At 40.6% G+C, this 23,105-nt stretch overlaps 1 protein-coding gene across 2 annotated transcripts in view; it reads right to left on the reverse strand.

Moving 5' to 3' along the window:
* LOC136422760 (solute carrier family 35 member F4-like) overlaps positions 1-23,105 on the reverse strand; it is a 36,932-nt gene that overhangs the window by 7,827 nt on the left and 6,000 nt on the right. The window contains exons 1-3 of one of the 2 annotated variants that reach the window (XM_066410618.1): positions 9,083-9,395; positions 555-843; positions 8-227 (exon numbers count right to left, since the gene is read on the reverse strand). In XM_066410618.1, the coding sequence (XP_066266715.1) occupies positions 8-227; positions 555-843; positions 9,083-9,191 (618 nt within the window). In that variant the 5' untranslated portion in view covers positions 9,192-9,395. Of the gene's footprint in view, positions 1-7; positions 228-554; positions 844-9,082; positions 9,396-23,105 lie in introns of those variants that run through there. The other variant, XM_066410619.1, reaches the window with a different exon arrangement.

The following is a 23,105-nucleotide window of genomic DNA, read 5'->3' on the forward strand; positions in this document are numbered from 1 at the left end:
TACTCACCCCGGCAGAAGCGAACTTTTCCCTGAGCAGTATCCAGGACAGAAGGTACACGAAGGAGACGTTGGAGACGTAGAGTGCTGAGACGTCTGTGGCGGGGAGCAGACTGAGGGCCAGCACGAACATGTAGTGCGCCGCCACGGTCAGGACGGAGAACGGCGCCGCCCGCACGAAGAAGGACCGCACGGTCAGACCCTGCTCCCCGAACACCTTAGCACACTCCCTGCGGTGGTAATGACGGGGGGAGGGAGGTGTTAACGTTAGTAGTATGCCAGGAGGTTGGCGAGTGTCATTTTTCAGAAGGCGCAATGGATTGACGGAAAAAACACACGCTTTGCAATAACGTTTATAGATTTAGGTCACATTAGCTATAAGGAGCGGAAAATATATGTCATAATCGCAAATAAGTTAGTTCCGAAGTAGCTTTGATTAGATGTATAGCTGTTGTAAGCCATTAACCAGAATTTGGAAATTTTGTAAAGATATGATTTTAATTTTTTTTAAGATATGATTTTGGCTGATCGCTCTTATAGGCGTGATTAAGACTCACTTGACGGTTGTTGCCAGCGGCTTGTTCTCTCTCGAACACGTGCGCACGGAGGCGAAGTACAGCGGGAAGGTGGCCGCCATCCACACGCTGCAGAACCACACCACCAGGTAGGGGGCGTGAAAGTACGGCTGGTACGTGGCCTGCGCCAACTGGGTTGACGCCACCCAGGACCCGCCGATCCCCAGGGTGGCGATCCCACCCAGAATGGTCTTTCTCCTCGTGTCGGTAAGGCAACAGCAGGTTTCAGCGGACGGTGGTTCCTCCGTGTTCTCAACCACTTCATTGGCGTCTGTAAGGTAAAAAGGTAAAGCAGTCATCCTCAATTGTAATTTTTTTCAAGAAGCTAGTAGTAGTTCAATGCTTGGGCACGTGTACGGCTCACGTGATTAGCCAAGCGCACCGGGTCACCCGTACTCTTCTCGATAAGTGTGCTGGGTTCTTTTACATGCAAAGGTTTGATGAGGCTTACGCCTGCTGATGCTCCCTCATAACGACTTTACGTCACCATCCAAAATGATATTTGTAATCCCTTACAGCATGTCCGAGCTTGGGCCATCTCTAGGATCGAACTCCGGGCCACGGATCCACGGAATTCGATCCAGATGGCCACTTGCACCACGGGGACATTTCTGTACAAGGACATAGACAGAACCCACGATTCCCTCTTTGTCTCTACATTTTTTTCCATCTGTACAATACCTAAAACACATTAAATTGATCAAGCATTAACCAAAAGATATTGCTGTAGCGCTAGTTGTGTTGGAATCATGAAGGGCCCATCAGTCGGACGCATGCAGTTACAACAGCGCGTGTCCGTCTCGTTAAGCACCTATCTCACTGGACCCGCGGCACGTGGGCGGCCTCGCTGCGTTCTAAATTGGATTTTTGCTAGCCTTGACTTTATATATGGGGAATATCATCCAAAACGTACAAGTGTGAATGAAAAGAAAAGAAAAAACACAAAGCGTAAAAAGTCGTATTCTATCGATGAAATTTGCTAGGTCATAGGGTTCGAACCTGAGACAAAAAGCCTAAACTCTGATTCCTAATCAACTACGCCACGAAACATCACGGTGAGGATAGAGCAAGCTGATACTGTAACACTAAAAGTCACGGAACGTGCTAATACATGTAAAAAGTCGACGACCGTTTAAAAAGGCGACGACCGTTTACGGGAGGGGAAATTAGCGGAGGCTAGGCGCAGTACTTGTAGATCGGGGCCCCACAGGTTTGGAGACGGCGGGGAAAAACACATTTGGGATTGATATGTTTGCGGTAAAGTATGTTACGGCCTTCGTAGGGCAGAGGTTACCCTCATACTGCGCAATTCCGAGAATGACAAATGCGTTCCCCATAATTGTCCGACCTCGAGGTCTCGCGACAAATTGTGCACTAGAATACATGACTATCATGTCAAACATCCCTCTGAATCAAACTATAGCAACGATTCGCAAAAGAGTTTATGATACGTTAAAAAAACGAGCGACTCCAAAATGTTGCTGAAGTCTTTTCGAATTGTGTGGGCCAAGGGAAGACCAAGTATAAATTTCTACCATTTCGCTATGATAACATGCATGATATGCAGTCAAACCTGGATTCAGCAACCGCTCAACGGACTGAGGAAAATGGTTGCCGAGGACAGGTGGTTGCTCAGTACAGGTTGGGGTTGACTATATAAAAATGGACGGGACTGTTTTAATATGGCTTGTAACTGTAGGTGGTTGCCTGCGTCAGGTGGTTGCCCGACCAGGCTTGACTGTATAGTACCCGAAGGCTTTTGTTATTTGTTCAACAAGCGACCTGGAAATGTTGCTGACGTGTTCCCGAATGAATCAAAGGGCAAGAAAAGCCCACAAACAATTTCTTGCATGTATTTCATCAAGCGCACGCCTGTCCCATTAGTACTAACCCACCTGTCAACAATGATTTGTTTCGACCTATCATTATCAATCATGTTCACTTTAATCGATTTAAATATCACAGGCTGGCAAACATATCTAGACCTTTTGACGAAAAATCGAAAATGTGCGTGTCAAGATTTACTCAAAATATCAAACATTGATCGTTGCTAGATTATACAGTTGCATAGTGGTAGATTAGCATCATTATTATGATGATAAAAACGCACATTTAAGAGGCGTTATACGTTTTGCTACAATCTTTGTTGAACTATTTTGTTTCCGTTTTTGTCGTTTACTTTCGTATAAGATATGAAGGGCGTAACAGAAAATAACGTGGTGTAAAAGCAAAGAACGAAATGTGCCTTGAAAAATATAGACTATGCATTCTTACTTTACTTCGAAGATGACACCCATGTAACTAACTGTTATAAGAAAAGTGGCCAAGGAAGAAACGTATCAATCACACCTTGATCACACCTCACATATTGTTATTCAAACAAATAGAAAATGAATCATTCTTACAACCAAAACAGGCAAACGTAAATATTCTCTCTTGGCTTATCAAGTTGCCGAAATTTACTATGATGCCTTAGGATGTAAAACATACATGTAAACCTGTAGCGTGCGGTAGATATCATGATTAACAGCATGGAAAACCTTGACGGAAATTGCAATCGGCAAGTGCTCTCTTGTGCAGCCATAAATAACGAAGACGCGGAGAGAAAGGGTTCCTGAGGTAACTCCGAAGACGTGTCCTAATTTCCTGGCCTCCTTCTTTAGCATTCTCAGCACTCTTGACTCCAAGTTCCCTCACCTTAAGCACCTTAAGGTGGTATAGATAGCAAAGCACGTCTTCAAGATAAACCTATCTCTCTAGACTTAATGTAATTTTCGCAGGCGGCCTTGATATTTTTGCAATTTGATGACACCTTCATTTGCAAACCTAGAAAAGCCATTCCAAAAAAATAAACGCTAACGGGTAGAAGCAAATATGGTAGTTTGAAATCATTCTTCGTATGTTTCTTCCAAAAATCATACTTCTGCATATTTTGCAATTTCAGCGGGTGTGTTACGCCGAATGGTGGTTATGTTGGCTTTTTACATACAAATGTTAAAACCTCCGTCTCGTATCAGCCATACGGTGATTTACACCATTCAGCCGGACGGGAGAACTAGCGCATCCCCGTCTTGTATGACAACTAACGAAAGGGTATGTCACCCCGTAAAAAGGGCGGTATAACCCCGTGGTAGCGAAAGCACGTCGATTGATGATGGTGATGGTGATGATGATGATGATGATGATGATGATGATGATGATGACATACAGACATAGACAGATACGGATACAGGCTGTAGACCTTAATTGGTATACGTCCCCATATTTCTTTGCCATAGCAGTTCAGTGTATCGTCCACAAAATAAAGACATTAGCGAACTAGGCATATGAGAATATAAGATTGGAGTAACCACTGGAATGAAGTAAAGTACAAACCAAAAATTAAATCAACAGGAAAATACTCTTGAGTGGATTAAGCGATCGTGTTGCGCATGCGGGGAAATCAGCGCAGAGGTCTTGTAGCAGGTTAGGGAGTATTTGTTTGTGACCTGTACAGGGTAATCATTGGATACTCTTGCGTATAGCATCATCGTGAATGTAACTATAAATTGATGCTGACTGATAAATCTCTCTCTTTATCTATCTCTCTCTCTTTCCCTCTCTTTACACTGTAGTATGTTACTCGTATGTATAATGCTATACATACTAGTGTGTGTGTTTGTGAAGGTTACACATCCAGGTAAACAATATATAAGGAGAAATTCAAACTCTACAATTGGATAAAAATTCGGAGATTTATTTCCGCACGTTTCGAGTGACATCCGTCACTCTTCTTCAGCGTCACTAAAGTGTACTTTTATACAATAACAAGAAAAAACGGTTTTTACATGGCAAATCGCACAGTCATGCATAAGCGACATTGTAATGTAAAATAAGTTAGGAAGGTTCCTATGATAAGACAACACCATAGGAAAAGTTATTGTACTAGTGCGTGTGTTTGAGTGTGTGTGTGTGTGTGTGTGTGTGTGTGTATGTGTGTATGTGTGTTTGTTCGTGTGTGTGTGTGTGTGTGTGTGTGTGTGTGTGTGTGTGTGTGTGTGTGTGATAATATGCCATTTCAGCATGTAACTATCGTATTCCTTTCTTGTTGCACGAACTGAGCAGCCCTTTTGTAAAAGTAAATTCCATCAAGTGTTTAGGATTCAACTGGTCACACAATTAGCATGTAGCACGTATCATGTTACACGGACATCTAGAGGACACTCATGCGGTACTTCAATCGCATATTCATAACCCTCCTAGCGGACGACATAGCGGCATTTTCCTCAAGTACAAACTACTGATTGGAAATGCTACAACTTCATAAATAGCTGAATATCCTGACCTTTAGATTTCTTCTTTACGGTCGGTAGAAAATTATTATCCATGATCTTTAACTTTTTAACAACATTATCTATGCGAAGCAACTGGTGCTAGTCTTAACGCCAATCAACAATTATCAGGATCATATAATTTCTGTGTTCATTATATTCTGTTTAAAGCTTGAGATTGATCCTTTCGTTTTTTAGCCTGTTTGTCACGCAAAAACATGCAAGTTTGCCAGCACATAACATGAAAAAAAAGCTCGGGGTTCCATGCTGGCAGTCATTCTTGGGCAGCGTTATTTCGTTTCTTTGGGACCCTCTCAAAACGCAGTAAATGCTCTTTCAGAGGGTTGTGCTTTCACAATTCTCTGGGGTAGCATGCCCCCGAACCCGCCTTAGAAAACGCGTCTTCAGCACTCGCTAGTCCCAAAAGTCTACAAAAGAACCCCCCAAAACAAAATCGTGACTACAGGCATGTGAATAGATTTCGCTGTGTGTTTTTTCCTGGTAACATGAGACGTTCCCCGAACGTGTCAGAGTGAATCTAGTCGCTCTTCATCCCCTGGCTCTACTTTTAAGCCGTGACAGGTGCGGGACAACAATGTACTTAGCGATAAATGGGTACGGAGGGTTCGGCGTACACAAGCAGTAATCCAATCCGCAAAATTGAAATTGGTCTCCAAGGTACCTCAATATTCTCCGCACGCCTCTCACAGTAAATAGATCCACGAGCTTAGAGAAGACCGAATCACTCAAAGGTCAAATGATGTTTATGTATACGTGTATGGTATGCTGTTCATTCGAAGCATCATTTTGGAAGGTTACATTTATTGAGGTACATGCCATGTCGAAAAACAAAATTTTTCTTTCAAAGTCATCTCGCTCTGGGCGTTCTGATTATTAATGGTATTTGAAATAAAACAGCGCTGCGTCCTACCGTTTTAATGTCATGGTAGAATAAACAAAAATAATAAAAAAACGAAGAGAAGAAATTGTTCAATTTACCATCCACACCAAAAGGCACGTATGGCTGCACTACCCGAATAGAAAATTTAAAAAGTAATTATACCAAATTTTCTTGGAAAACTAGAAAATCAATGCACCCGGATAGCTCTAACTTCCGAAAACGAAGCATCTTCCCTCTCCCGATGATGAAGACCGTGAAAACCATGCCTGGGTCCATTTGATAAAGAGGTGACGTTCCGTGCAGTAAGTAGAGCTGACCAATTTTCTGGTGCGATGACCTTTCCGTCATTCCAATCTCTCTCTGTGTGTTCCAAGCGTGACTACAATAACATGGCAGGACAGCGCCCGATTCTGTAGTCATTGGGTGCCCGTATCGGACTTTATGGAATAGGGGTCTGGGTGTGTCCTCGGAGTTCTGATAACTTCATCCGTAGTCCAAACAGTTCCCCCCCTCCGAAAAGGGTAATGAAAATCTGTCCATAACTTCTTGGGTTATTCGGTTCGAGGATTAAAGCGGGTGCATACACACACACACACACACACACACACACACACACACACACACACACACACACACACACACACACAAACACAAACACACACACGCGCGCAAAGTTAGGTATCATGCCATATATAACCGTTTAATGGCCTTGCTTTCTGATTTTGAGTTGTTAGTACTTAGAGTTATCCTGATTTGCATGTTTTATTACTCCTTTGTTTGATGGTTACTACTGCATGTTATATCATTGTGAATTAATAGTGATTAGTCCATCCAGTTTATGTTAAGTTATCTTTTTTTGTATCCTGATTTGTAATGATGTGGTAAGCGATCCCTTCGAAATCAGTTGCTGATTTAACTGTAGGAACCAACCTAAAAATTCATAGATGTATAAAAACAAATGAATGAATAGATTTAAAAGTACATTGTGTCCTGCCTCTGCTAAATATAACAACGGTTGAATTTGGACGAACACCCATCGTGTTTGACAGTCTCAATGGCCGTAAATAACTCGGTCTTTCTAAAGTTAATGATGATATGATACAGATTGATCTATCAATCGATAATGACGAACGTAAATCACAGAAGTTGGACAAAATGGCGGTCCTAAATAACGATCACCTTTAGTTCGTGATGGGCTTCCAGCATTGATCTTAAGCGAGGTGATTTCCCTCGGCACATGAGAAAAACCTGGAACTCGATATTTTAAACGTGGAAGATTGGAAAACCTTTATTCAATCCCACTCATGTTTATCTTGATAGAAAATATAGCAAAATCATTAGGTTGAATGACCTCCTTGTCAATAATCGACTGACTTTCTGCAGGTCAAGTCTCACCTGAAATCTCGCGAGAAATGGAAGTGATCATAAGGGTCAGTTGTGATGAGATCCTTGGCAAACCTTCCTGAGAAAGTCTACCCAAGAGGAATTAGCTTAGGGATATTCTCTATACTATAGGGGATATAATCTGGACGATAACGATTATCACCCTCGCTGTACCTAGCTCTCGAGAAGATTAAATGTCAATGTAATCCACTTTCGTACGCATGATAAAAGGAAAGACAATATTATGATATCGCTGTGGGCGATTTTGCTTTGACGGGCCAATATTCAGTTATTCAAAATTTTGATTACATCTTCTGAAGAAAAGACCAGAAAGGAGACGTGAAAAGCACATCAAGAACTCGTCACACACTTCTTTGTTCCTTTCTTGTTTCCCCTCATGCTCGAAGGGATAAAGTGTAACAATGCGGTATCTTTTGTTCATTCCACCGTTGCATTGTAGTTGGTTTCACGGAACTTGAGGAGTTCACAAATTGAGCAGTATTTCACAGGCGCACCAACTATTTGATCGATGTAAGATTAAACGTAAAGCCAATCAGACGAAAGACAAAACAGTTGGCTTTCAAATGACTTGGCGTGGATTCAAAAGAACTGCGATTGGATCATACAAAACCTTGATTGATTATAGGGATGGTGCAATCATACTCCTGAGGGAGGGGTCTGAGAAAGGCACATCATCAGAATAGCTTATAATCAAATATCATTACGTAAGTCGCAGTCGTTGTTATTCAGTCATTCAACAGCCTGATGATATAACATACTGGTACATATTATCTAAAGGTATATCATACAGCTACAAACGTATAGCTAAATCTGACTCTTCACGGTTTGACCAACCAATATGGCGACTGTGACGTAACATGTAAATATCGTGTGTTTGCACAGTTTGGTAAACCCAGGATGATAACTGAACTACCCTCACTCGTGATATTAATCACGAGATGAGGGAACGGCTCTAAATCTGCTTACATGAAATCTAGGCATGATTCTATTACCGTGTACTTGAATAATTCAACAAGTCAAATCCCTAGAATCCTTGGTATCTAGCTTGCTATCGGCAGTGTTATGTAGGCCACCAATTGCCTTTCCTGTCCGTTTCTTTTATTGATTCAAATTTAGCCACCAAATGGTAATGTGTGACCTAGTAGTTAGTATCTAGGTAAACCAATCGTTCAAATTTCTTGTTTATCGATGTTTTCTGGTTCCTTAAGCTTTGCATTTGACATATACGTACATATACAACATAAGAAATACACGGTGGTATTGAATACAATTTTGAGGTAAAGAAATTGTAATGATTTTAAAAATACATTTATTTATTTATTGGTTTGGCTGTTCAGGTGTTCCTGGAAGGAAAACAAAAGGTAACTGTAACGTGATAGAAATAATAAGATAATTTCGCTTATGAAATAAACAAAGTAATTTATACAAGGATCACGGTTCTGATTAATTATGGTAATGATTTGGCAAGCTGATTTTGAAAGCAACGGCTTCGCAGAACAATGCCCGAACTACGCCGTTTTAAAGATAATTGTTGCATAAAAGTTACATACAGTTACAAATATTCTACACAAACATGACTTACTTTCATAATCATAACATCAACCTCTCACTGAAATATTTTGAAATACTATTAGAATATTTAAAGGTTTCTTTAACATTGGTGTACCTTTTTGTTAACGTTGATAATCTATTGCAGTGAAAAGGTCATAACAAGGTTAAAACACAATCAAGTGTTATGGATCAAATTGGCAGTAAATGAATAATCACCAGCCATGATATATACACAAACGATCGCTGATACCGCCATTTGTGAAGGGTTTTGGCAATGAATAATGGTGAACCATCTCCGGTAAGCGTTCGCTGAAGTAAAGACTACAGCACGGTTTAGTACTCACCACAAGCCAGTTTTCCCCCGGCCGTAGGCAGTGCGGCTGCGGCCCTCCTACAATTGTGGCCGTTGTTGTTATTATTCGCCGTCACAACGTAACGCTGTGTACTGCTCATGGCACAACTCCGGGCAAGACATCACAGTAACACGAAAATTGAAGGTACTGCCGACTACAACAACCTATTCGTAGTGGTGCATATCCTCCCTTTGCCCGTGCCTAATGCTCGTAGTCTCTAGTGGTCGACCAACGGATATGGAAACTCAAGCTTTCAGGAGATTGCTATCAGATCACGGATACGCACCCCGTATTACGCGTAATAATCTCGCCTGAGATACGTGTGTGACTAACGTAAGAACGCGTCACAACACCTCCGTTACCAGGCAAATATCCCTCCGCATTAGGGCCATTTGTAATCCGATTAGCAATGACATTGGATTTGCGTTTATAGCTATATGACCTTCAAAGACAGCTGTGTTTATGGTTTATCCACTAACCCACGAAAGGACACATATTGAGAGTACTGTAAATGCAGAAATGTTCGCGATGGTTTTATGTTAGCGGTTTTCGCGGTAATCTCTTCGCCGTGAACTTGACACCACCGCAACATTTTTTTGCCCTCCTACTCCCTTGTCTACTATTGTCTCAAACGCGACTTAAAAACACCTCGAACATTCCATTTTCTCCCTACCACGAAATTAAAACCACGAGAACATAAATGCATTTACAGTATATTGTTGTGATATTTGGGTAGTGTTTGTTGACGTTAAGCCCGACACCCCCCCCCCCCGTTTTTCGTAGTGCTTCAGAACAGCTGGTTAGACAAAAATTGACAAACGAAATCAAGAGAGGCACCTTGAACTCATCTTTGTAACGAGCGGACATTGAATTAAGATTGGCGCTTCTCTAGAGCCTCCTTACTGCTGGAAACTTAACTCACTAGCTTTATGTGCTTTCATTATTAGAGTCGTCAGGCCATGAAGTGTTCCTCTCCCGCCCTGTGGTAGGTTATACTGGGCAGATGACGCCCATCGATCGACAACGTTGTGGCGCCAATTTGGGAATCCCTCCACCCCATCTCACTATGTTACAGAATACCAAACACTCTCAGCTACAGTCTATCACAATACAGTATGTTCACTCGAATATCATACTTTCTAACACCCTTTGTTTAAAAACAAATGATACACATGTAGGTAAAAAAACTTCCCGGCACTTTTGATCAATAGCTGACATTTCCATAAGGTTTTGTGTCCCCCGAGTGATTTGATTATTTACAACCACGAGGAAGGCGGCAATAGGTTACCCGAAAAAGCCTCATACTCAAGCTGATAAAGGTGTATGTGTGCAAGAACTAACCAACCAACCAACGAACCAACCAAACAACCAACCAACTACACACACACGCACGCACGCACACACACACACACACACACACACACACACACACACAAACACACACACACACAAACACACACACAAAACACACACACGCACACACACATGCACACACACAATAACGAAAAATTGAAACGGTCGATTACGCCTTGCAGAGAGCTTGCAGAGACACAGACGGACCAACACGCCCTCTAACAATTCATAACTCCCTTGGGAGTAAAGTAACAACTGTTTGATTCCCAGGGTGCACTTTCTGGCGTTGCCTCCTCTCACCGGAGACCATCTGTAGAACAGTTTCACCTGGGAACGTTTTCACCCGGCGGAAACGATATTGGACCTGCTTAATTAAAGTGTCTTCTCAACCTCATCTGTCTCTGGTGTCTGTAGATGATTGCAATCATCAGTCTTCCTCTTCCCCCAGCCTGGCCGGGCATCAATACGAGACAGTGGGATCGATACGAGGCGGCGCGACTGTGGCATACCGCCCACGTTTGTACCTTTCATTTCACTGATTTTTCGAAAAAGACGCCGATGTGTCTTGCTCAGAGTCAACGGAACATAAGAATTTTTTTACAATATTTGTTTACAAGTAATACAAAATCCATCTAAAAAATACAGAATTTAATTCAATTATCTGCGCTTAAGGTTCTGATTACCGTAGTTGATATATATCTTAATTAGTAGGTATGGTAATGAGGGGCGAAACAAAAGGGACCATGGATCGAGTTTTATATGAAAATGTTTTCCACTTAGTTCTAGTAAGGTTAGGTTTTCTCTTGGCTTTTTGTATTTTAGATTTCTAGTCTATGTTCGGGAGAATAATCAAAGCTTGTTGCAACAAAATCAAAGCTTGTTGCAACAATTATTATTTTGGATTCGCTTGAAGTTAATTTGACTTCAATAGGTTGGTTGATTCTACTATGACCTTGATAATACGCTTGTCTTGCTTGCTGAATACTTGTATGTTGATACGTTGTTCTATGTATATAAACATGGTGAGAATTGATCACCATTCTTTCACCGGCGCCATTTTGAAATTGCATAAATGGATGGCCTAAAGACGCCGGAAGTAATGGGCACCATTCCTCATACTGTACCTGACGGAAACCGTTGGAACTCAGTACGGAAACACGTTTGATGGAACACAATCAATCGTTCGCAGCAAACCTGCTGCATCGTCAGTTAGTCTATATCTTAATACTGTATGTCTTCCATTTTGATGTCCTGATATTGCATTTCATCTTTTAAAAATGATTGCGAGAATTGCATTCTAGCTCTATGTTGTCTGTAGGAAACTTAAGGTTGAAATTCGGTCAAATGTTCCTTTTTCTAGTAGGTACCTGGAGAAAATGGGGGTGGTTGCATTCACATGACTGTGACGTCAGTATTGTCCGCCATGTTGGGTGGTTAAACTAGTAAATTGCCAGGTACATTCGAATTTGTGGATGCAATTACAGTGACGCAGTTATGACGGCATGCACATTCAAGTTTTTATTTCTTACTCTTTTAGGTTTTACTAACCGACATTGCGACTGTGGCTTCATGTGCAAATTATGAGAATGACAAAAAGGAATATTTTCATGCATTGGTCGTCAGACGGTGCGATGTTATATTTCCCATGTAGTTCTCTAACATAGACGTGATCAATTTTTCATCGGATCTAGAATGAGATCCGGATCAGGGATTGTGCACCGGACATTTGAGGGGAAACAGTGTCGTCTGCAAGATCCTCAGACTGATACTCACTGCGCATGCTTAGATCAGCCTGTCAGACCATTGGAATCACCTGCTTTCAGACAAAGGAATAACCAAAGGTGCTGACTTCTAAGACCTAGACCTCATATCAAAGAATACGACGATTCGTGGGAATGCCTGTCGTTGATATATGTATGTATTCCTGACAGCTAGTGGCAAGTTACGACTTTTTAGTTGTGTGACACAGAATATGTTTAACGAAGAAAAATACGGGCTACAGGTGTCTCAAAATTGATTTATTTCGTAATCCATTTTCTCGGTGACACAAATGAATTCCATTAACCGTAGAAGATGAATGATATGTAAGGCTCCCTCCCGGCAACATTGAGTTTGTGCCGTGCCCTCAAATGACTCTAAACATGATATTGCCCAAGAGATACTCGTCAAATCTCGTCTTACTTGGCTAAGTTTCAGCCCAACTAATCAAAGAAAAACAACCTTCGAAGGGCAAACTAAGGGTATATACGGACTGTAAAATAAGCTTATTGAGAACTTGGCTCTAGGTAGCAAACGTAATAAAAACATAAGGAACATATGACCGTTTCAGGTCATAATAATAAATCAAGGGACCGTAAAAAGGTGTTATTGCTCAAACATCAGATTGTAAGAAGAGATAAGACGTTAGATATTTTTACAGGTTTCTAAGACTTGGCAGCAATATAGTGTTTTTGAGTTAAAATCCAGGTGTATATACGGACTATAAAATTAGCTCCTTGAGAACTTGGCTCTAGGTACAAAACAGCATAAACATCAGCAACATGTCAGCGGTTCCTTGTCGTAAGAATAAATCAAGAGACCGTAAAACGTGCAAATGGTCAAACATCAGATTACAAAAAGAGATACGGCGTTAGATATCTTACAGGTTCTTAAGACGTTGCAGCGATAAGTTGTTGTAGAGCTAGAATCTACGTTGAGGAGGTCAATATCGATGGCGTTTGGTGCAGTGGGTCGATGACGTGATAGATAGGTATTGTTAATACTATCATGTTATGTATGTTATTTACGGTTCACAGTTGATGGATGATCTTGGTTAAGGTGTGCACATTCTGGGCACGTAGGCGACTTTGTATCAGTTACATGTCTCATGCGTTAGGGACGGAAATTAAAGGGTGTGATTGTAGCCAGATGTACTTGAGTCTGCTTCCTGTCTTTGCTGCTATGGTATAAGTAACGCAATGTGTGACTTCTTGCCAGAGACATGGTCGAAGTAGGTAAAGTAGGTAAAGACATAAAAGCCATAATGGAGATGAAGGATATACGACCAGGACATAGATTTGTTTCAATCAAAAGAGCAATGTCAGCGCGTCTATGTATGCCATCTACCACATGTGCACATAGTGTTCAGATTTTTAAAAAGTGAAATATGAAGAAGTCTTTTTTTGGACAAAGTTTAGTAGAATCTGCGGTACTCCCTTTGCAATGACTAAAAACCAGCAGCTTCATTTTTGTTATGAATCTTTCATTGATGATAGATAGATGTTATAATAATGTTTCATTATTGATATCTTTCAATATAAATCATTTATCTTGATAACTGTGTTTTGTCTACTGAAAAACAAAAGCGTGCACGTCCTCTTTCCGATGGATTGTATGTTGTGACTTTTAAAGACATATCAGCGACCCTGTCACATCTAAAGCAAGGTCAATACATCTCACAAAGGCAACAGAAGAAAAACGTTTATCTAAACAAATCTACGTCCCCAAGGATATACCATTACAGATCCTTGATGAAACCCCTTGAGGCTGCTCTACTAATAGGTTGTTTAGGTTGAACTTCGCTATCGTCTTATTAGAGCAGAATGTAACAAATTGGAGCTCAATTCACCGTAATGCCTCAGACGCAAACTGAAACGAATCGAATTGCGAGGTAATTACATGTAGGATGGTGAACTTCAGAGTTCGTTGCACTTGCACTTGAAATCAGTGACGCATCAGGATTCGAAATTTTCCGGTGGAGTCATGATCAGGTTGTGATAGCAGATGATTGATACTGCTTAACGAGAGAATTGAACTGGGAACGAACGTTTCGGGGTTAAGGTGAATTTACATTTTCCACGACTAATGGGGCAATTTGGGAATGAAATATCTTTATTGCTGTCTCCTCTAATTGTTTTGCCGAGCTAAATCCAACGTTTGCTCGCGTGGGATATGGTATCGTTACCTTAATATCAGTTTACAACGTCGTAATCAGAACAAATGACTACTTCCGTCTCCACGACTCTAAGTTACAGCAATTTATTCAGCTTCATTGCTAGCTAATATCTAGTCGCAACGGTAAATCAAATGGTATTAGTGATCATTCGCTTGTCAAATATTTGCAAGGGTGTTTTGTGCCACATCTCTTCAACGCTAAATGCCCCTGTTTCAAAAGATACGTCTTAAGCAATTGATTATCTTTTTTTTCCAAGAATCTGAATGGTGTAATACTCGTAGAAGTCACGTACCGGAAGGATGGACTGTTGCCAAAGTTTCGCTTAATTGCTCTTAAGGGCCTTAAGTATCCCAGAGTACCGAAAGCCGTAGCAATAGTACCCCAGTGGTGCATTTGATATATAAGATATAAGAAAGGGGAATAACATAGGAACTTAATGAAGAAATAAACTATTCTCCATCGCATAGGGTTTGACTCAACGGTCGACGTCAGTTCCGTTGAGTAAAATCCTTTGCGCTGTAGAGAATACCTTATTTCTTCATTATGTAATTCATCAACTCGATATGAACTTTTGTGCTAATATGAAATAGGAACATATTCCCTTTATATTCATTACCATAAGATGTTCATCATGTATGGCTATATGTAGTATGATAGCAATTGGATTTTTGGCCAACGATCTAGTGGGTATTTTTGGATGGTGAGATTGCTCAGGGCAAGAGGTGATTTTTAAAATTTACTGGAAAAAATCTCATCAAGTCACAGACATGAACGTAAGACTCTGGTAAGGCATCCTCTGTGAAATATTGAAACATAAGCATATCTACTTTTCAACTAGGACTACCAATCAATATTAGGTCCACCCCTTTCCTATGTGGAGTTCATTCGAATAACCCTCATTCGTTATTTTCAGCGCCATTGTTATTGATTTTGGTAGCTTTAGAAAGTACAAATTCCTTGTCGGTAGTTTTGATCCATAGGATTTTAGACTGGACACGTTTGATCCATCCTAGTGTGCAGTATAGGTGATTTCTAATCTGTATGCTTCATAAGAGAGAAAAAAATATGACAAACTGTCACGCTAAGAGCTAACACTTTGTACACGCTAAGAGCTAAGACTTTGTACACGTTCCACTTTGAAAAAAAACTGTTCGTCTCGACAAATGGCTTGCATATGGTAAGAAATCAAAGCGATGCGATTTACCGACTCTGTGTGATATCTGAAGCATTGGGGACAACGTCTGTTCTATTCGTAGCTTTTTATGCCTCACCTTTTTACAGGTTTGCGATAGCAAAACCTGTTCTGTTTTTGCATCCAAGGATGGGGGCGGCCATGTTGGATGTGACCATTTTATTGGGAGGGGTGTTTCTTTTCGCTAATGTTGGGTGTGACTATTTAGACGGAGGGGTGTTTTTCTTGCTAGTTTTCTTTTTTTGGTTTTCTTGCTAATTTTTTCTTGCTTTGGGTTGGGTGTGACCATTTTTACTGGAGGGATGTTGTTTTCACTAATGTGTGGGTGTGATAGATGGAAGTTATTAGTGTGGCGGTGTTGTGACCTTGCCGTTGGCACAAATGGACACAAGGCCCACTGTACTAAAGGACGAGCAAGGTCCACTGAGCATCATGTTGTTGAGGTCTTGTCGAAAAGTAGGGGACGACAAGATCCCCAACGATAGAGGGTTAATAAAGATTTGTTATTTAATGTGATGTTGGATTAGAAAGTGTTGGAATCAATAATATTGGGGGTGGTTTTTGTCGCTAATGTTGGTTCCCTATATTTTGCCTAGTTTTGAGTTGGGTGTGACCATTTTGACCGGAGGGGTGGTTCTTGCCACTTATGTTAGGTGTAAGAGATGAATGTTATTAGTGTGGTGGTGTTGTGACCTTGCCGTTGGCACAAATGGACACAAGGCCCACTGTACTAAAGGACGAGCAAGGTCCACTGAGCATCATGTTGTTGTGGTCTTGTCGAAAAGTAGGGGACGACAAGATCCCCAACGATAGAGGGTTAATAAAGATTTGTTATTTAATGTGATGTTGGATTAGAAAGTGTTGGAATCAATAATATTGGGGGTGTTTTTTGTCGCTAATGTTGGTTCCCTATATTTTTCTTAGTTTTGGGTTGGGTGTGACCATTTTGACCGGAGGGGTAGTTTTTGCCACTAATGTTAGGTGTAAGAGATGAATGTTATTAGTGTGGTGGTGTTGTGACCTTGCCGTTGGCACAAATGGACACAAGGCCCACTGTACTAAAGGACGAGCAAGGTCCACTGAGCATCATGTTGTTGTGGTCTTGTCGAAAAGTAAGGGACGACAAGATCCCCAACGATAGAGGGTTAATAAAGATTTGTTATTTAATGTGATGTTGGATTAGAAAGTGTTGTAATCAATAATATTGGGGGTTTTTTGTCGCTAATGTTGGTTCCCTATATTTTGCTTTGTTTTGGGTTGGGTGTGACCATTTTGACCGGAGGGGTGATTTTTGCCACTAATGTTAGGTGTAAGAGATGAATGTTATTAGTGTGGTGGTGTTGTGACCTTGCCGTTGGCACAAATGGACACAAGGCCCACTGTACTAAAGGACGAGCAAGGTCCACTGAGCATCATGTTGTTGTGGTCTCGTCGAAAAGTAAGGGACGACAAGATCCCAAACGATAGAGGGTTAATATAGATTTGTTATTTAATGTGATGTTGGATTAGAAAGTGTTGTAATCAATAATATTAGGGTTGGTTTTTGTCGCTAATGTTGGTTTCCTATATTTTTCCTAGTTTTGGGTTGGGTGTGACCATTTTGACCGGAGGGGTGATTTTTGCCACTTATGTTAGGTATAAGAGATGAAAGTTATTAGTGTGGTAATGTTGTGACCTTGCCGTTGGCACAAATGGACACAAGGCCCACTGTACTAAAGGACGAGCAAGGTCCACTGAGCATCATGTTGTTGTGGTCTTGTCGAAAAGTAAGGGACGACAAGATCCCCAACGATAGAGGGTTAATAAAGATTTGTTATTTAATGTGATGTTGGATTAGAAAGTGTTGGAATCAATAATATTGGGGTTTTTTTGTCGCTAATGTTGGTTCCCTATATTTTGCTTTGTTTTGGGTTGGATGTGACCATTTTGACAGGGGTGATTTTTGCCACTAATGTTAGGTGTAAGAGATGAATGTTATTAGTGTGGTGGTGTTGTGACCTTGCCGTTGGCACAAATGGACACAAGGCCCACTGTACTAAAGGACGAGCAAGGTCCACTGAGCATCATGTTGTTGTGGTCTCGTCGAAAAGTAAGGGACGACAAGATCCCAAACGATAGAGGGTTAATATAGATTTGTTATTTAATGTGATGTTGGATTAGAAAGTGTTGTAATCAATAATATTAGGGTTGGTTTTTGTCGCTAATGTTGGTTTCCCATATTTTTCCTAATTTTGGGTTGGGTGTGACCATTTTGACCGGAGGGGTGATTTTTGCCACTTATGTTAGGTATAAGAGATGAAAGTTATTAGTGTGGTGATGTTGTGACCTTGCCGTTGGCACAAATGGACACAAGGCCCACTGTACTAAAGGACGAGCAAGGTCCACTGAGCATCATGTTGTTGTGATCTTGTCGAAAAGTAAGGGACGACAAGATCCCCAACGATAGAGGGTTAATATAGATTTGTTATTTAATGTGATGTTAAATTAGAAAGTGTAGGAGACGTGATCTTAAACAACATGGCAGTTGTGGTCTTGTCAGAGATGTAGGGACGACAGCCACAAAAACAATGAACGATTAGTTTGTTTAATGGTGAGATGGCCAATTAGCTTTTGGAATAAAATTAAGTCAATTTTGAAATGGTGAATACTTAAGACCCTTTCCTTCTTACAATAAAGAATGGCCGATGTATAAATACGGTTTCTTTTAGATGCCGATTTGAAGAGGACCACATCAAGGATAAAGAAATGACACAGAGACAAGGATCCCCGCATACTTACCAAGGGAGACGTAAACGTTATAACACTGACTGATTATGACCTCATAATGTTGGCTTACTACGATCCTTATTAATTACTGAATGTCTCTATTGCTCTCTTGACCTTAATTTCCTAGTTTTACAAATCTCTCGTCTCCTGTCTTACTCTGCTCACACAACATTGATTACTTTATCTCTTCGCTGCAGTTCACTTAAACAAATGAATAACCGTCAAAGAATTATAGCACAACAATTAGCAGACTAATTCTAAAGTAACCGTTCCAAGTTTGGTAAGGAGTTGCACTGTAACTTCTTGGACGTAAGTGACGGAGTGAAATGTTACTGCAGCTTGCAGTTGCATACACATTTGTATTGGGTTTCTACCATTCGTACATCCGGTTTGATTTTAACGAGGTTAATCACCTGTATTTTCTTTCATAACGTTATACATGCAAAATCAGCTTCTAAAAGTTGCACACTAAAATAAACAACAAAATAGACAATACGTATTCGTTTGAATCAAATAAAGTGGACAACATGTGCACGCCAGTGTGTGGATTCTCTAAATCGTGTCAGGTAATGTCTGGTTGTAACAGCACAATCATTGTAACACGGCTTTGATGCTGGTCCGGCAGTGGAAGGTCTCCGGCGACCTCCCCTGCTGCGGTTAGAGTCTGTGTGGGAAACGGCCAGATTGTTCCAGGCCTGGATTGTTCCTCCCTAGTGCACGTGGATACCGGGTGCCCCGGATGACCTTGTAGTCCGGTATAGGGGACCTGTGCAGGGATCGAGAAAAAAACATTCAGAAACATATCAACCTGAATGCTCTCTTCTTTGGTTCTTGTCGTCTCTGAAGACGGTAGACAGCTTCGGTCGATTTAACCTCTTGAATTATTGACTTGAATTAGACTATCCCAAAATCATGATTGGCTTTTCTTTTTCAAAGTAGTTGGCGGTGGCGTGTTAGTCATGTAGTTGCTAGGTCCTACAGCCACAGGGAAACAAAATTTAGAATGTATGTGACACTGATAAGCTGTTTGACATATTTCTTAGTACCTACGAATATGGCGTGTTATACTTACTTCAAGGTTTTGGAGTTCGATTAAAAAAATAGGGCTCGAAATTCGCATTTTAGTACAGGTAAAATTGTACTAATTTTATCTTTAGCTAGGAAAACAACATTTGGAGTTAAATATGCGTGAAACTGATAAGCAATTTCACAATTTTGGGTCGGCACTCTCACGGCGATCTGGTCAATTTTACGTTTTTTTAATGGTATTTATTATATCTTCGAATTATTGTTTTATTGATTACAAATCTTTATAAGTATTCATAAATGTTTCTAACAAAAGAAAATACGAGAATACTATGTTTCAGAAGTTGTTCTGATCATTTGCAAACATTTCGAAAGTGACTGTCAAAAGAGATTTTTTTAATAGATTTTAAATATAGATAGCCAGATAGGTTTATTTCATATTTCGAAATATTTCGAACTAATTATATAAAGATATGGGTCATTTGCCCCCCGTAACCGTGTTGTGACTTGGAATGGGGTCCTTATGTCGCCGTGAGAGCGCGGCGAAAGCGCCGTCCAAGTGGAATGGGGGTATAACTGATACTTTAAGAATTGGACGAATGCGCCGTATCCTTTTTTTTTCTACATTTGTAATTATATTGAGCCCAACATACTGTTGGGCGCAATATATTGTGTTCGTATGGTTTCTTTCTCCTGTCAAATCTTGTTATCGACTCAGCTCGGTCGTCCCTGCACCAACTGAGCTGAAATTTGGTATACATGTAGAGTGGGTAAATACCCTGGGAGCATTATTTTTATTTTTTTCGATATTGACCTTGAACGTGAAATTATTGAGGTTTTTCTGACCAAAAACGTACATTTTGGCCTCCTGTGCTTTGGAAATACATCCAAATGACCTGAAATTTGCTATGGTGGTACATTGAACAAATATTTAAAGAATCCCATCGCACTTTTGGCATACAATACTTCGAAATGCGATTTTAGAGGGTGTTTTGGATCGGCTATTTTCCTCATATGGGGTCACTGACCTAAAGGTCACATCTTTATTCATCTGGCCGGGTTGACTAATTCGGTCAGCCAATGAGAGAGCGCAGATTTATCAAGCTCAACCTGATTGGTTGAAATAGTCAATTTAATTAGGGGCACTACTAGTACTCTGACAGGTACAGACACAACTTCACTACTCCCTGGCTCACATCCTTGTGTTGTAAGTTATTGTTGTGTCCTACTGAAGTTATGTAAGTGCAATTGAGAAGGTTCAAAACTTTTCTGGTGGTATTTTTCGACACACACGGTGTTTTTCTTATTTTAACACTGCATGGAAACAAAGATTTCTACAAGTTCGCAAGCTTGGACACTATGGTAAAACCTGACATTTCCTCGCTATGTACACGAATTTTCTACCCCTCTGTCACCAAGATTGGACACTAGTGCGCACAATAGTGCACACAAAGTGCCCAACGTTTCCCACCTTAGGAAACATCCCGTGTCGGGACGTTGACAATAACATTAACATTAACAATAGAGAGTTGTGAAGTGCGTGAAAATTTACGTTGAGCTTGCTTTGAGTAGTTGTTTAAAGTTTTTGGCTAAAAATGACGTAAATCAGTAAGAATTTTCAACCTCCTTACGTAAACCCCTGTTACATGTCTACACTATCGGGCCGCGGGGAAGTCTTGAATATCGGCGCTGATCGATACCGCATTAAACAAAATGTGTGGCGTAGCGTTGTACTAAAAAAATAATAGCATATGAATATGGGTGCCTGGAAGAGCCCATCCATGCATAGGATTTCAAATTGGGAGAGATCCATTTCTGACTGGTCTTCAATTCAATTATTCATTCAAATACCAACATTGCAGACATACAACAAACGTTAGCCTCTATGCCACAGTCGATTTTTGCGTGGGGAGGGAAATGGGCGAAACAAGTTGCATTTGCTCCCGCAAATGTTGCCTTTCTAGTTTTTTATGTTTTTTACACGTGAACAAATGCGACGTATCATTTTTCTACATTTTTAATTTATCTTCAGCTAATTCTACAATTGTCGGGGGTTGAGGTTTTCAAACGTGGACAAATGAGATGTACTGGAATTAGTTTTGGAATTTTTACGTTTGTCAGGCGTAAAATTTTAATACGTGGATGATACATGCGACGTATAATTTTTTCTAACTAATTTGTCGGGGGGGGGGCTTTGCACATTTTCATACTTGACAAAAAGATGTACTAGAATTGCATTTCTACGTTTTTCGGGCATATGATTTATGGTTTTCATACGTGGACGATGGGACGTACTGTTTTTTTGTACATTTGTACTTTGTCTTCAGTTAACGCTACATTTGTCAGGGGTGAGATGTACTGGAATTAGTTTTGGAATTTCTACATCTGTCAGGCGTATGATTTTCATACGTGGACGAGTGCGACGTATTATTATTTTCTACATTTGTAGTTTTTCTACTGTAACAGTCTACATTTGTCGGGGATGTAGATTTTTAAATGTGTACAAATAAGTTGTATTGGAATTAGTTCTTATACGTGGACATGTGACATACTAGAATTAGTTCTGGAATTTCAACGTTTGTATGGCACATGATTTTGAAACGTGGATGAATGCGACGTATTTCTAAATTCTAGGCTGCTAAGTTATTGCTCATATTTCATCAAACCTAAAAAGTTTCAATAACACTTTTAACAGCAATTCTGAATATCAAACATACGTCGAGATGGTTTCGAAAATGGCTACTTGCCGAAATCTCTACCTTGCCATGAAAGGTATCTGAAATGACCACAAAAGCGTAACGTTAACATAAAAACTGAAAAGACCTACCTGCACAAAAACAGAAACAGACGCCTCTTACCTCGGTTCTGTACAGATCGACTCTGGTGTTATTTGTCCTTCCAGTCTCAGAATCTAAATTTCCATAGTCGAGTCCTGTCTGCGGAACGTGCAACAACTTTTCCTGCCTTGGAGATTAATGAACAAACGTCTGGTGTTGCTATTTTCAAACAGTCCATATTCTTCCAGTCTCTTCTGGCCGTGCTTCCCCGTTGTTGTTTCCACTGCTGACATGGAGGTGGGAGGTGATACATCCCTTCTTGCTCACCATGTTGTCACAACTTTCGATTAGAGTTTAGAAATCTCCATATTATCGCTAGAAATGAGTTGTTTTCTAACACAAGAAACGCCCTTTGTTCTCATACGTCTAGACACTGTGGCCACGGTACTAGACTGTGTGACTGCAGCTGTGTCCTTATGTCCGCCCACCAGACCAGTACCCTGTAACTGATACTCCCATGGGTGCATCCATGTTGCTGTGCCTGGAGAAGTCATTAACTCGGAAACAGGGCTTAAAATTGATACCCAGTCAAATTTTCCATCACAATGGCACCATCCCAACTTTGCTAACATGTCATACCATTTGTGGTCTATATCTATATACTATATTGCCTAAAAGACCTAAAATTTGGTCATAACAAGATGTAACTAGTGACGATGGATTAAGGGCAAGAGTAACGGATTATGGTTAGGGTTATGGATTAATTAAGGTTATGGTGACGGATTAAGGGTAAGGATGACAGATTAAGGGAAAAGGTGACGGATTAGGTTATCGGGTGACAGATTAACGGCTATGGTGACGGATTAAGGGTTATGGCGACGTGACTGATTGAGGGCAACCACTGTGAGGGATCAAGGCTTTCGTGACAAATTAAGGGTTATGGAGACGGATTAAGAGCAAGGATGG

The sequence above is a fragment of the Branchiostoma lanceolatum genome, chromosome 17, assembly GCF_035083965.1.
Source record: "Branchiostoma lanceolatum isolate klBraLanc5 chromosome 17, klBraLanc5.hap2, whole genome shotgun sequence".
Classification (NCBI taxonomy): Eukaryota; Metazoa; Chordata; class Leptocardii; order Amphioxiformes; family Branchiostomatidae; genus Branchiostoma; species Branchiostoma lanceolatum.